The sequence below is a fragment of the Fopius arisanus genome, unplaced genomic scaffold, assembly GCF_000806365.1.
Source record: "Fopius arisanus strain USDA-PBARC FA_bdor unplaced genomic scaffold, ASM80636v1 scaffold00345, whole genome shotgun sequence".
Taxonomy (NCBI): domain Eukaryota; kingdom Metazoa; phylum Arthropoda; class Insecta; order Hymenoptera; family Braconidae; genus Fopius; species Fopius arisanus.
In genome coordinates this window covers 8,985-24,841 of record NW_011888084.1, presented here as the reverse complement: position 1 = coordinate 24,841, position 15,857 = coordinate 8,985, and the positions used below count along the sequence as shown (strand labels likewise).

The following is a 15,857-nucleotide window of genomic DNA, read 5'->3' as shown; positions in this document are numbered from 1 at the left end:
TGGCCTTGTAGTCCGACTAACGTTTGATCCATGAGTCGTTGGAATGTTGCAGGCGCATTTTTTAAACCGAAGGGCATTCGATTGTATTCATAATGACCGTGTGGGGTAGAGAAAGCTGTCTTGGCCTTATCCGTGGCTTCCATAGGGATTCGATGAAACCCTGATGCGAGGTCGAACACGGAAAAATATCGGGCACCGCCGAGTTGATCGAGGATTTCAGTAATTTGAGGTAGTGGATATGCGTCTCCAATAGTTTTTTCGTTTGAAGCGCGAAAATCAATCACAAGTCGCCATCTGTTGTTTCCTTTGGAGTCGGGTTTCTTCGCGACTATCCATAGCGGAGAGTTATACGGTGACGTTGACGTCCCGATTATTCCGGATTTTAACATTTCATTGATTTGACGATTAATTCCCTCCTTGTGGATAGGTGGATATCTTTATTGTTTGGTATTAATGGGTAGTGGATCACTAGTTACGATTTTGTGAGTCATTGTATGGGTACACCTCAAGGGTTCCTCAGGTATGTGGGAGACACCCTGGGTTTCTTTTATTAGTGAGTGGATTTCGTCCCGTTCTTCCTCATTTAGATCCTGTAATCTAAGTAACTCCCTTAATTTCTCGAATCTCTCGGGTCCATTCCCTTTGCTCACGCAGACTATTCGGTAGGCCATGCGGTTGTGATTTATTTCTTCATACTCTTCTAGGGTAACGGGGGAAAATTTGATGAGTTTCGGTGTAGTGTCTGTGTTCGTTGCACTCAGAAAGATTTTTTCATTGTGGTTGGATACTAGTGCTTGGCCAATAAATACCTTTTTGTCAAATGTCATTCTTGGCATATAACCGACCGGAGGGGAGTTGTCCGCTACCGTTAAAAAGATCATTTTCTTGGTTCGGGGAGGAAGAATAATTATATCTTGGGTGTAAAAAGTGAGTTCTCGATCTTTTAATTCCAATTTTCGTGTGACGTAGTTAATTTTAGCGGATCGCGAGATAAGAAAAGGCGTTCCTAGGATTCCATCTTGTTGAGTTCCTAGATTGTTTCCCACTACATGAAAACAAGTATCTTCCCCGAATAATGAAATCGTTACTGTACCCAGAGTGAGCAGTCCAGATGAGGCTATTCCATTTATTTGAATAACTTTTGATGAATCTCCTTCGTCGTCAGGAATCAACGCGCCTTGTTTAATTAAATTTATTTCAGCGCCTGTGTCGGTCATTAGTGTAACTGGAGTTTGAGCGTTGGGTCGCTTCAGAATTATCGTTGGTGTACTGGAGGTATTATTTATGTTGAATACATGGCCATCCCTTCGAAAGGTTGGTTAGCTTGAGTCACGCAATTGGCTGCCTTCTCCTCCGTACGCTCGCCGGGAGTGGAGGGGCATTCGTTTCCCGAATTCTGGCGTTGGGATTGCCTTCCACGTTATCCCCTCGCTTCGAAATATTTTCTTTTACGACACTCTTGTATTGTATGCCCTTTAAATTTACAGAAGTCACAAGTTATGGGTTTTGGATACCCGTGCTTTATCCAACAATATGGTTCCGTGTGACGGGTTTTATGACAAAATTCGCAAAATTTTTCTTCCTGAACGGCGTTTATTCTAGCGTTTTCCGGTCGTTTAAGATTTTTTCTAATTTTCTGAGTGTCATCCCTTGGCTGGGGCCACTGTGAGGTCGGATAATTCCCGTGTAATTCGTCTCGCGCCTGTTTTTCCTTTTCGGCCGCGATTGCTTCGCGTATTGCCGCATCCAGGTCAATACATCTAGCGGGATTCACCTTGAGGCCATAATTTAATCCCCGTGTAAAACAACGAATGGTTTCTTCTTCTGTGTCGATTTTAAAGCTTCGCTGGCAACCGCCATTTCTTGAGTACGCGTTAAAAATGCTGAGCATTAATTGCCTAGCTCGATTTCCATATACGACGACAGGTTCGTATTTTTCCTGCATTAACTGTGCTAATTTACCTTGCAATTGTGCGAGGGATTCGATTGGTGTGAACATATTTTGTAAAAAGGTTATTAATTCGTTCACGGAATGGAATTGACGGCCTTAGATAGCATTTTTGGCGGGGCCTTCTAATTTATTTCTAATTAATTTGGTTAAGTTAGACTCCATGTTTGACTCGACCATGTTTTTGGCTTCCTCACAACCCTCAGCAAATTCAGAAAAAAGGGAGGGGTCTCCTTCGAATTCTGGAATTGCTGATAGCGCGTCTTGTAACGTCACTGTGGTACCTTGCGTAAAAGCATAAGGGAGTGAGCTCAATCCAGGTGGGCGAAGCGGTTCAAAATTCGGGGCTGCCCTTGGAAACTTTATTGCGTTTGGTTCCACTTGATCTTTAAATAGCGGGCCCGTGTACCGGGGCAGAGCTGAGGGAATTTCTTTATTCATTTCGTGAATTGAATTTATGTAATTGTTTCTAATTTGTGGAGTTTTGGGAGGAAATAAGCTATATTCCTGTCTCCGATCTCTCGGTCCTCCGTTTTGAACCGTGTGTGCCCCTCGGGGGGTCTCAAATGGATATGTAGAAAAAAATGAGCGAGCTGTTTGAAAAGCTTGACTGTCCACGTGTTTCAGTTTACTTGGGTATGATTTTACCGGAGCATACGAACTAGCGTTACTGCTTGCTGAATTACCGTCATTACGGGGTTGTTTTTTTGCGTCATTTTCGGGTGGTTTTTCTTGACTAGTCCTGATAGTGTTTATCGTGGGGTTTATCGCGAGTGAATTGATTCTATCCGGGAGTGCTTGTGAAATGATCGGGCTGGCAAAAGGGATTTTATTCAGCTCCGACTCGTATTTCTGTGAATTGTCGCGAGGGCATGGATAATTTGTGTTTATCATGGCCCTTGCGTTAGCGGAAGGCTCTATTGGTTGCGGGAATGCGAACGTTGATGGCATCTCAAATTCTGTATTCAGTAAATTTCCCGTAGTGACTACCGGTTTTGGTGTGCTAAGATTCACGGGCGGTGGTAATTTCGGTGCTGCTTCTGAATGGCTAGACGCCAGAGGGGCATTTACATTAGGCGGCGGATTTCGTCCTATTATTTGTGGGAATTCTAATGTTTTATGGTCTTTTTCGCGGATCCGCGTTTCGGTCTGTTGAGTGTTCGGTTCGAGAAATCTGGTGCATTGTTCGTAAACTTGGGGAAGGACTCCGGCTCTATAAACTTCTGTTATCGCGCTCCGCTCGGTTTGGATAAAATTTCTCATAATTTCCAACTGTTCGACTGGAATAAGCTCATTATACTTTAATTGTTCTAGAAACGCGTCATTACGCAAAAGCACTCTGGGATTCATCATATTGTTCGAGAATTCAACTCTTTTAGGGATCGCGCCCGTATTTGTAAGAGGCGTAATTTTAATTCCCGGTATACTGGTCGTGGAAGCGACGTTATCTAAGATATTTAGAGTGCTTTCGAAAAGAGCGTATGGGTTTGAGACAATAGTTTGTAAAGTCAGATCATCTTGATCAGAGGATTCTTCCTCGTGAATGCGAGGTGGAGACGAGCGTCCCCTCGTGTCTCCGTCGCTAAAAGGTCCAATATTCTCATTATTAGATTCTAATGGCACGTGAGGAGCTGTTTCTTGGGGAAGTTCGTTTTCACTGTTAGCCTTTACTCTAGATTTTCTTTCCTTCTTCTTTTCTGTTCCCCCGAGTTTTCGTCACGAGCGTAAACCCATCATTTTCCCGTTTTATAACAATCGAGTCCCTGGTCGGGCGCCAAAATTTTGTCGCGGCTTCCGGGCGGCTGGACGATCGGTTATTTCTCAAAAGGGCGACCCCCAAAACTGAATTGACCGCGACCAGTTACGTCTAAACGGATGCCGAAGTTAAATGGGCTCGTATTGTGTGGGATAAAACACTGAAGTGTACCATGCTAGGTTACGCAGGGTTTCTGATTAGTGAGGAAATCACGCAGAGATTGAGGGAACAACCTTCTACTGACTAATTTAGGACTATTTATTGGGGTACTAAACCACAGGATTATTACAACAATCCAAGATAAAACCGCTCAATTTGACGGGAGAAATAGGTAACACTGAGGTGAAAAAAGAATTACAATTGATTCAAGACTTACAGTTGATGATAAACAGGTAAATAGCAGGTGCGCGCGATCACTCAGTCGCGTTGCGGCAGACTCGGCGGTTCCCTCGAAGGTTGAAGGGGTAGAACTCGGTGATTTCTCGGACATGAGACGATTCTCGAGGTGTGAAGATGAGGTCGACGAACTCGGAGATTTGTTGGGATAGTCTAGGTGTACCGGTCGTTCACCTGGCAGGTGAGAAGGTGTCGAACCGGATGTTCGGGCGGTGCAGTAAAAGATGCCAATTTTCCGTCGGACCAGGGGTGGCGGCTCGGCTTCTCGTGGACTTCCGATGTCGGATTACTTTTTGTGGTTCACTCAACTCTCACTCACTAACAAAGCAAATATTTTGTGTAGTTTGGTTACACTTTTTTGAGGCTGGACTGTGTCAATAGGTCTGTCAGCAGGTACTTGTCACTCCGTACAAGTGTTGTCCTTTTTTAAACCCGTAATGAATGAGTCCAGGGGAGTCCTCGTTGTCAATTTAATTTCTTCTTGCTTACGCGAGTCCGGCGTGGCAATTTCAGAAGTGGATTGGCTCAACTAGTCCGCAATAGATTCACGTGACTCAGGCGTAATTGCGGGTGAAGATGGTCTCGTCTTGTAAGTGTGACTCCGCTTCCCCGAGAGTAACTTGGCTGATGTAGGTGAGAACTGGCGATGAACTAACTTCATGAATCAATGAGACTTGACGAAATTGTTCGAAGTCGAAATTGATGTCGTACAAATGAAGTGTTGAAGTCAAGTAAAGTGTCGTACCGTGAAGTGCACTTTGCGGGTTAGCGCGGGATCATATATGCCTTCGGTGGAGGTCATCCCCCACCTAGGTCCATGGCCGTTATTTTTCAGAGGGATTAATTAATATGTTGGGATTGGTTACTCATCATGGCGGTCCGTATCTGGAGATTCGGGAGTTCATTGTTTCGTTCTGAGAGGCGGAAAACCGTTAATAGCTGCAATTGCGGCACGAGTGGTGTGATCTCCTTATTCCCGACTTATACGACGTTTCTGCCTATCAGTGAGATCTCATTAATTTCGGGTCCATTGAGAGAGAGAGAGAGAGAGAGAGATATCGCACTTCCTGTTACCCACCCGTGGGTTTGGCGGCCCTCTTGAATGCGGGGGTTGTCGCGGGGCGTTAAGCCATAGCGCGTGTAGTGTCGTGCTCCATATTTCTATTTCGCGGGCCTCTGTGGCGGCGGCTTAGCGTCATAATCCTTTCATTAGACCGACATTTTTCCATTCTGGATTATCTGGCGACTCGAGAGGCCTCGTGCCGTTTCCAGGTCTCCACCTGCGGCCAGGGGGGGAGGACACTCTTGTGTACGAGGAGCATGAGTCATCCCCCGCCTATTGGCAGCTGTTCCCAAAACCGTTAGGTTATTCCAAGATTACAAGATAGATTGATCAAGAAAAAACTGCGGTATCCGCGACAAAAACCGCGGGATCCGCGACGGTACGACTGTTGGCCATACCTGATCGCGAATCATCGTCCACGTTCGGATCACGTCACCCGGCAATTTGTTATTGTCGAAAGCATAAAAAAACAGTAAAGGTGATTTTTGAACAGGGTGCGTGGACCAAAGAATACCTGATCGGTGCGTGGACCAAAGAATACCTGATCATAATTATTAAGCGGTCTTTCGATTTTTTTACTAGTTGATTCACATTTATTTTCATTCCAAACAGTTTTGATAGCCTCAAACATGGTGGAATTGAATAGCTGTTTCATCACACGTCTTGTTCGATCCATGTAAGAAAACCTTGGGGGGGACACTCAAGCAGTCATCATCATGCGGGCCTCCGAAGGGTCAATGAATGACCATCAAAGGACAACACCTGGAAATCACAAAACACTTAGAGGAGGCCATACAAATTGCTCAAAGGCATAACTAAAGAGATCCTTTTGACTTCTTTTCTTCTCTCAATTGAACATGGGGGCACCAATATAAACAACCCTCCAATGGTAAACACAGATGAGAATAGACTCAAAGAAATAAGATGTCGGCAATTCAGAAATGGAATGCCTCAACCATTGGTTTGTCGATATCGAAAAAAGAAAAAGCAGACCAATAAGGGGGTACATCTGGCGCGAATATCTCCCCCCATTGGTTACAGGGGGTTGGCTTGAACCATGACGTCATCCGCACCCCATGCCCAACGAAAGTTATGAGGAATCACGCCTGAACAGTATAGAAGGGGCGGCTTTTCGCCAGATCAGGGCCGTCTAAATTAAATCTTCGACTCCTACTCATCTTCAAGTGGTATCCTGCTCTTCAACCAGTCGACTCTCCAAGATCAGTCTTCCACTGGGAAACTAGTTCATCCGAGCTTCCCAGCCGAGGGTTTCTGCAAGCCCAGCAACGATCTGGCAAATCTTTGAGCAATACAACGAGTTCAACCCGAGCTTCTCAGCCGAGGTTTTTCTGCAAGCCAGCCACGACCTGGTGATTTTCTCAGTATTTAACTGAGTTTACCCCGAGCTTCTCAGCCGAGGTTTTCTGCAAGCCCAGCAACGATCTGGCAAATCTTCGAGCAACACAACGAGTTCAACCCGAGCTATCAGCCGAGGTTTCTATACAAGCCAGCAACGAGCTGGTGATTTTCTCAGTATCTGACTGAGTTCAACCCGGGCATCCAGCCCAGGCCATTTCTGCCGAGCACCACAAACCAGCATCTAGATCCATTGGTCAACCGAGTTTTACTTAAACTCAGATCCACTGTCACCAGCAACACCTCCAGAGTCACCTCATCACCACTACCACCAACGAAGCGTGTTCGAGGATCTTCAGCTCCATCAGCGCTAGAGCATCTAGCACATTTTGGAGTTCTCCGGAATCCGCTACGTAGAGAAGAGCCACCGAGAGATCACCAACTCATCCCTACACCTTAGTTTTCTTCAACCGTAAGTCAGAAACAACACACCAACAACATATACAGTATTCTTACCTACACTTTTTCTGCCCCTATTCCCCGGTTTTAATCTTGGACTTTCTACTATTCTGTATTTTCAAGTGAAGTGTAATAAATTTTAAACTCTATTTAAAGGGAACTCAAGGGTATCTTCCTCTTTGTGTGCTAATTCCTCACTCAGTAACCATTGTGCAGTTCAGTGCTTAGTCCCACGCAATAGGCCCCCCATATTGAGTGAGATTTATAAGATCTTTGCTTCTCCGGACACTACCTGTCGCTGCTAGTTACGGTCAAGTTACCTGAAAGGTTCACCTTTTATCTTATATTTTGGCCTACCTAGTGAGCCAGTGTCCGCAACAATCCGTCGAAAATGTGGCATAATATTTAATAATGTTCAAACGGAAAAAAAATGGTAGAATTAAATTTTCTCCTGAGGCCGGAATCTTATTTTAAGAAGTCCACGAAAGTCAGCTGTAAGTCGTAAAACTGCAGTTGAACATATTCCGAGCTGACCTTTCTCCGAAAAGGCAGTCGTAAAATAATAGACATGCATCAAGATTTTGTCAAACTGAAAGAATCTCAAGAGTATGGAAAATTCACACTATCCCTTGTCGTATTTGGGAGCCTGTTTCCTCCGAGGCCTAGACCCCCGTAAAAATCAAATTTGAATCCGCCCTTCGAAATTTTTATGGGATTGTTCGAGTTTTTCCTCGTAACAGCAAGTCATAAACTTATTGTGACAATTTTTCTTAAATGTTTCAAAAACATTCTTTTTGATTAATAATTTTAATACAGTTAGAATAATTGCAAATATTCTGACAGTTATTTTGATATGAAAAACTTTGCGATAAGACAATTCTAAGTGTTCGGTTTTCTACCGAATTTTTCTTTCACACACACACGCACTCAACTCACCTGACCCACTCAGCTGATTGAATCGCTCACCTCAGATGACCAGTGGCCTTTTGCCTTTGACACCTGAGGCGCCACGTGATGGACAGGTGTAATTGACCATCAGGATGATCGACACCTCCCACCTTGCGGCTTATCATTCTCTCTCATTTGCATATCGACCGTTCGAGAGTGTTTACGCGCTTTTCTCAGAACTTCGCATAACGTTTATTTGATCATCTCTTTACTCTTAATTGAACCTCGTTTCCGAAAATTTGTGACGCGATTGAATTAGCTTCATCGGCTCAAATTTATTATTATAGTACAAGTGTTGAAGTGACTCTTTTTTGACAATTAAATTGACTCTTTTGACCAACGCCACGCGAGTGATTATTTGATCCTCTCACGCACTTTCTCGTAATCCGATTATATCTCGACCATCGCCTGAAAATATCCCTGAAACCAGATCCCTCTCTGAACATTTTGGTCCTTCGAGCCGGATACGCGGGATATTTTTTAGTTTCGCGCCTAATTAGTGTTTTACGGGAGTGTTAATTGGACAGCGTCAGTGTTCAGTGTTCAGTGGAGCTCAACGTGCAGAGTCGCCTCCCGAATAAATTTGAAATCGTCCAGTTCAAGCGGTACTCAACTAGTTCTTCTCTCTTCACTTCAGCGACCTGCATTACCGACCACAACCAGGCTGATATTCAACGCTACTGACAAGGCGGCAAAATTCAAATTGATGAGCTTAACTAAAGGGAAGTGATAATTATTTCTCTTTAGTTTTTAGTAAATTTTGTCACCCGATCTGACGCTTGGATTTTCTGCAGTCTCCTCTACTCTTCTTTCTTTTGAATTTCACTGCTTTTCTCTCGGTTATTGGCCTGCGTCCTTAGACTCTTCTCTCGATCATCATCGCTGAGTGAATTTCACTGCTTTCTTGCTTTCGTTTTTATTCTTTTTTTTTTCCTCTTCGCTATTTAAGATATTAAAAAAACATGGCAACTCTGGAGGCAGTTATTTCGCTGCAAATGTCTCGCGCTACCTTCATAGAAGGCATTTTTAAGGAATCCAACGAGGAGGATATTAAGCAGCTCGGTGTGACAGCTCTTGATTCCAAGCTGATGATGCTCGAAAATTATTGGGCTAAACTGGAAGCCTCTCACGTGAAGTTAGTTGCTCAAAAAATCGCGAACTTGACCTCTCTCGATTATTTCAAGCACCAGGTCTTTGATTCAGCTCTAACGAACTTCGCCACTGCTAAGGTGGCGCTGCTACAGCTATCGGAGAAGAAAGGCGCTCCAATCCTGAACCTACTAAACCTGAACCTAATCCCGCCGAGATGAAATCGCACAGCGCCTCGGACCTCTATCTCTTGACCAGCTCGATCTCTGAAGCCCTCAGCACACTTAAAGCTCTGGATCAGCCAACTGATCATTGGGGTCCTGTGGTCGTTCATGTCCTCACTCGTCGGCTATCGAACAAGCTCAGGGAGGCATGGGAGAATAAGATCGGTGCATCAACTGAGTACCCTTCTCTTGACCATCTCCTTGATTTCCTCCACGGTCGCTCTCGAGCCATGGAGACTCTGGAAGTTGGAACGCAGTCCCTCTCTTCAACAAGCTCATCTCGTCCTTCTCAAACCACAGTTCAGACTCGATCCATGACGAAGACTAGCGCCAAGGTCAACCAGATGTCAGCCTCTCGTCCTTTTCAGCAGTCGGCTCCGCAACCGCATGGTCCTTCTAAAAAAATACAGTCCACACAATCGACATCCTGGACTGACGCTGGCTACCCGTGCTCGTACTGCAAGAGGGATCATTACATCGCCTCTTGCAGTGAATTTAAAGCTCTTTCGCCCATCGCAAGGAAGGAAGTTGCCGACAAACTCTACCTGTGCTACAACTGCTTGGGAAACCACAGCATTAGAGTTTGTCAGACATCTCGAACCTGCAGAACTTGTCAGGAGAGGCATCACACACTTCTGCATCTAGATCGCTCTCGTCGCCCAGCTCCGACTCGACCTACTTCACAGACCTTCTCAGCTCAGCCTCAACATCAGCAATCCGCCAGACCTGCTCAGTTATCTGGGGTACCCTCAGTGACTTATAACAATGCTGGGGAGGTCATCCAGAGCACGCCAGCTTCTCCAACACCGCAATGAGGAGCTCAATCCCAAACAGCCATCTCTTGCTCTGCTCATAGCTCTATATAGCTCTTCTCTTGGTTCTCGACCTGGTGTCCTACTCGCTACAAGTCTTGCTCTGCTCATCAGCCCTGATGATTGTTCTTCTCATCTAGGAATCTCTCGTGCGTCAATTGAAGCTGAAGAAGCAGCGTAGCTCCATCCAGATTTCTGGTGTGGGTGAGTCGTCGTTTGGGACAAGGTCCGGCGAAGTTCATCTCACGCTACAATCGATCTACTCAGTAGAACGCATCAATGTTCCAGCTCACTCTCTTGATCATCTCACGTCTTCTTTACCGACCTTCTCAGCAGAAGACCTCGATTGGGATCATCTCGACGATCTGAACCTACCAGATCCAAATTTTCGAGTCTTTGCTCCAATTGATCTGCTCATCGGCGCTGATGTATTTGGTCGAATCATCAAGCCCAGCATCATCAAACAGGGAGCAGATGCTCCAGTTGCTCAGCTCACATCTTTCGGCTGGAATGTATTCGGTCCTACAGGCACAGCGCTAGCTCTAACACGACTTGCTCATCATTTGGCTGTCTCAGAGGTCTCCTATGATCAGCTCGAAGACCTTCTCTCTAAATTTTGGATCCAGGAGGAAGTTCCTGGAAGAGTTGACTCAGATCTCTCGGCTGACGAGCTTAGCTGTGAGCAGCATTTTCGTTAAACTCACTCTAGAGACAGCACAGGTCGTTACGTCGTTCGGTTGCCCCTCTCATCGCCAGTTTCGTTGTTAGGAAATTCTTATCGCCCAGCTCTAGCTTGTCTTCGTCGGATTATCGCTAGGATTTCCAAAGATCAGCGGTTCTTTCAGCTCTACTCTGACTTTCTCAAAGAATATGTCGATCTCGATCACATGAGGTTGGTAGTTCCTTCTCTTGTTAGCTCTTCGTCTTCGGTTCAGGTGGAGACCGCTTGTTGTTCTGACGGGATGACCTTGGCACATGAAGCTAAGGCTTCAGGAGGGTTGAGGGTCTCTGAGGAGCTTCGAGTAGGACCATCTGACATTCGCAGGAGTTATTACCTTCCTCATCATGGCGTAGTCAGAGAGAGCAGCGAAAGAACGAAACTGAGAGTAGTTTTCAATGGGTCAGCGAAGACCAGCTCAGGGAAATCGCTCAACGATATTCTCCATACAGGGGCCAAGCTGCAGCGCCACATATATGATGTTCTTCGCTGGACTAGGCAGCACAAGGTCATCTTCATGAAAGACATCACCAAGATGTTCCGTCAGATCAGAGTCCATGAAGATGACTGGCCTCTGCAGCAGATTTTATGGATCGACTCAAATGGAGGACTCTCAACGTATCAATTGACCACCGTCACGTATGGGACTAGATCAGCTCCGTTTCTCGCGAATCGTGTTCTTCTCCAGCTCGTTGAGGAAGAAGGGCACAGATTTCCCTTAGCCGTCGATCCCATCGTGAAGGGAAGATACGTTGATGAGATCTGTGGAGGTGCAGATACGCATGACCAGCTCTTAAGAACAGCTCAAAAAGTTCGCTATCTCTGTGCTGCCGGAGGGATGCCTTTGCCAAAATGGCACAGCAACAGTTCAGCTCTCCTCAGATGGCTTGATCCTGACAGCACCTCCAATGACCAGCGAATCTAGGAGGACTCAGATACCAGGATACTGGGGTTATCTTGGCAACCCAACTCAGATAACATCGGCTTCTCAACCAAATCATCGCAGAACTTGACCGTCTCCAAGCGAATTATTCTCTCAGAAATTGCTCAGCTCTACGACCCTCTCGGATTTCTCTCTCCTGTAGTCATCAGAGGAAAGATGCTCCTACAGGAAATTTGGATTGACAAGCTTGGTTGGGATGATGAAGTTTCGCCTCAAATAGCACATCGATGGAATAGCTTTCGTCATGATCTCATCGCGTTGTCCAACGTATGCGTACCCAGATAGATTGGATTGCTCCAGACCTCCGTTGTTGAAATACACGGATTCTCAGACGCCTCTCAGCTTGCAATGTCAGCCGTTGTGTATCTCAAGGTCTTCAACGATAATGAAGAGCTTCGCATATCATTAGTCTGCTGGAAAACTAAAGTAGCTCCTCTCAAACGGCTGACTATTCCAAGGCTTGAGCTCTCAGCTGCAGTTCTTCTTGCTAAGCTTGTAAAGTACGTTAAAGACCAGCTCAACTTCTATAATGTGCCTACATACTTATGGACCAACTCTTCAGTTTCGCTCACATGGATCAGATCTCACCCTTCCAGATGGAAGGAGTTCGTTAGAAATCGTGTCCAGCTCATCCAGGAATTAACGGATTCTCAGTGGTAGCTAGTTCCTGGTAAGGAGAACCCAGCTGATTGCGCATCTCGTGGATTAACCACAGCTCAACTCGGGTCGCACGAGCTATGGTGGCAGGGTTCATCATGGCTCAAGAAGAGCTCATCTCATTGGCCATCTCTGGAACTCTCTTCAGTGGGATCAGCTGATCTTGAAGAGAAACCTGGTGTAGTGCTCAACGTCAAAGTCCAGCGCCCAGAGATCTGCGATTTAGTACATCGCTATTCCTCGCTCAGTAAGCTGCTCAGAATTACTGCTCTCTGCCAACGCTTTATTGCTCGTCTCAGAAAAATTCCAGGATCTTCGTTAAAGACAGCTCTCAACCCTGGTGATATTGAACAAGCTCGTTTCTTCTGGATCAAAGCTAGTCAGTCAGCGTATTTCTCGTCCGAACTGCTGACCTTGTCCAGAGGGCAAAAACTCAGACCTTCTCATCCGCTGACTCGATTGACAGCGCATATTGATCACCAGGGGATTCTTTGCGTTGGCGGACGTCTTAAGTTTGCTCAGCTCGACAATGACAGCAAACATCAAGCTATCATTCCGAAGGAGTCTCAGTTTGCTCAGCTCATTATTCGGGATGCTCATCTCAGGACTCTTCATGGTGGAACGCAGCTCATGCTTGGTCAGTTCAGACGATCTTACTGGATTGTTGGTGGAAGAGCACCAGTAAGATCATTCATTTTAAAGTGCGTTCCATGCGCAAGACAGCGAGGAATAAGAGCTCAACAGCTCATGGGTCAGCTCCCAGTAGTTCGTCTCTCAACTGGCCGTGCATTTCTCAATACAGGGATTGATTATGCCGGTCCAGTATCACTCCGCTCATGGAAAGGACGTGGCCACAAATTTTGTAAAGGATGGCTCGCAATTTTCGTCTGTATGGCTACGTCCGCGGTTCATCTCGAAGCCGTCTCAGATTATACATCTGACGGCTTCATGGCAGCGTATCGTCGTTTTGTTGCTCGGCGCGGGCTCTGTAGGAATTTGTTCTCAGATTGTGGAACAAATTTCCTCGGAGCCGACAATGAAATAAAAAAGCTCATCTCAATGGCGTCCAAGGAATCGGACCAGCTTGCTCATCTCTTGCTCAACGACGGTACGAAGTGGTCGTTCAACCCACCAGGTGCTCCTCACTTTGGAGGAAAGTGGGAAGCAGCAGTGAAGTCGGTTAAGTTCCATCTCAAACGTACAATTGGAGAAGACCTGCTCACCTTTGAGGACCTTACCACCTTGCTTGCTCAAATCGAAGCCGTGCTCAATTCTCGTCCACTTGAACAGCTCTCGGAAGATCCTGATGACGTCTCAGCTCTCACTCCAGGACACTTCCTAATTGGACATGCTCTGACAGCTCTGCCTGAACCTTCTCTGGATCACTTGAACATCGCTCGTTTAACTCGTTGGCAGCTCATCCAGCAGAAAGTTCCGAGCTTCTGGAAAAGGTTGTCCACCAATTATCTTCAGCATCTCCAGTCTATCTCCAAGTGGCACCACCCATCTCACGATATCAAGATCGGCTCTATAGTTCTTCTCACCGACGAGAGATTTCCACCAACGAAATGGCCTCTCGCTCGAGTTACCGCTCTCCATCCTGGTAGAGATGGCCTCACCAGGGTGGTAACCATCAAGACGTTCAGCTCAACTCTTCGGCGGCCCATCGCTAAGCTCGCCCTGCTACCCATCTCGATCAGTGACTTCTGATCTTCTAGTCCAGCGCACCTAGATCTTCTCAGAAGCATCATGCTGATCTTCGTTAGTTCATCTCGACGGCTGTGTTCACCACTGCTCTGTTCTTGTCCAGACCTCGATGAGGATTTACGCCCTTCATCTTGGAGCCTGGGCTGGAGTGGAAGCCAGTCAGTTTAGATCTGCGGAATTTACACCTCCAGGGATTGTGACTGTGCTGGCAATTGACCGTCGCTGATGGACTCAAGTGGTGATATTGACCATCGAGTAATTATTGTCCTGGCTCGATTAATCTCTTTTGTGTTCTAGATCAACTCATGAACGTCAGCAGTTGCTGACGGCTGGGGAGAATGTTCGGTTTTCTACCGAATTTTTCTTTCACACACACACGCACTCAACTCACATGACCCACTCAGCTGATTGAATCGCTCACCTCAGATGACCAGTGGCCTTTTGCCTCTGACACCTGAGGCGCCACTTGATGGACAGGTGTAATTGACCATCACGATGATCGACACCTCCCACCTTGCGGCTTATCACTCTCTCTCTCATTTGCATATCGACCGTTCGAGAGTGTTTACGCGCTTTTCTCAGAACTTCGCATCACATTTATTTGATCATCTCTTTACTCTTAATTGAACCTCGTTTCCAAAAATTTGTGATGCGATTGAATTAGCTTCATCGGCTCAAATTTATTATTATAATACAAGTGTTGAAGTGACACTTTATTGACAATTAAATTGACTCTTTTGACCAACGCCACCCGAGTGATTATTTGATCCTCTCACGCACTTTCCCGTAATCCGATTATATCTCAACCATCGCCTGAAAATATCCCTGAAACCAGATCCCTCTCTGAACACTAAGGCATACTTTCGAATTATTTTGTATTTTTGTAATTTGTAATTTAAGAGAGTAATGTTTTCTGTTTTTTTCGTTTTTTTTTATTGTGTAAAAGAATTTATTTTTTTTAATATTAAATGTTATATTAATAAAATTGAATATTATAAATCTTTTTTTTTTACGGCATTGGAATAGTTATAAGTCAAAATTAGTCTACCATTTGGAATTAGCAGAGATAGAGAATTGTAAGTTTTATAAACTATATTTGTAAATGTTTTCTTTTTTTAAATATAGACTTTCCGAAGTCAGTTTATATCGAACTATGTGTTCACATTTACTTTCTATTCCTTCAATCCAGTGAAGTTAATGTTGGTCAATTATTTCAATTTAGAGTTTTCAACCAATTACAAACGTTGGCTGAAGTGAGTTACTAATAGTTATATCAAATCTAAAATTTTTGACGTGACAATAAGAACAACCAGTTGGCTGAACCTATTTGGCAAGAGACATTCAATCATTCCCTTATCAGTTAATTTTGCGAAAATAATTTATATAATTAATATATAATTTATAATTTATAATTTCTCCCAATACAATGATTAGTAAGCGTCTGAATGGATCTCGAGAAATTTTGACAATGATTTAAGTGAAAAACCAGCAAGATGGCAATCTCTTCTCAACGCACCATTCGCTTCAGCCCATTTTCAGTAGGAAATATTCTGATGATAAGAGGAAACTTTCTTCCGAATTTCAAGTTAATAAATTGATTTTCGAAAATCAGCGGGCGCGTACTACGAATTTTTTCGAGAGACATAAAAATTCAAATATCTCAAAAACTTTGTAGGATACGTCCACATTAGGCCTTATGAATTCACAAACTTCAGATTTTTCGAATTCATTTATGCTTTTATTCTCCACATTTTCTGAAAGTTGACCATCAATTAACCATT

General features: G+C 44.9%; 2 protein-coding genes across 2 annotated transcripts; both read left to right on the top strand.

The window, feature by feature from the left end:
• The first annotated feature begins 9,232 nt into the window (after positions 1-9,232).
• On the top strand, positions 9,233-11,694 carry LOC105272856 (uncharacterized). The gene is made up of 3 exons (XM_011315088.1): positions 9,233-10,015; positions 10,192-10,729; positions 10,838-11,694. The coding sequence occupies exons 1-3, from the start codon at positions 9,233-9,235 to the stop codon at positions 11,692-11,694; spliced, it is 2,178 nt and encodes a 725-aa protein (XP_011313390.1).
• A 366-nt stretch (positions 11,695-12,060) lies between these two features.
• Positions 12,061-14,079, top strand: LOC105272855 (uncharacterized). The gene is made up of 2 exons (XM_011315087.1): positions 12,061-12,207; positions 12,373-14,079. The coding sequence occupies exons 1-2, from the start codon at positions 12,061-12,063 to the stop codon at positions 14,077-14,079; spliced, it is 1,854 nt and encodes a 617-aa protein (XP_011313389.1).
• Positions 14,080-15,857: the final 1,778 nt, after the last annotated feature.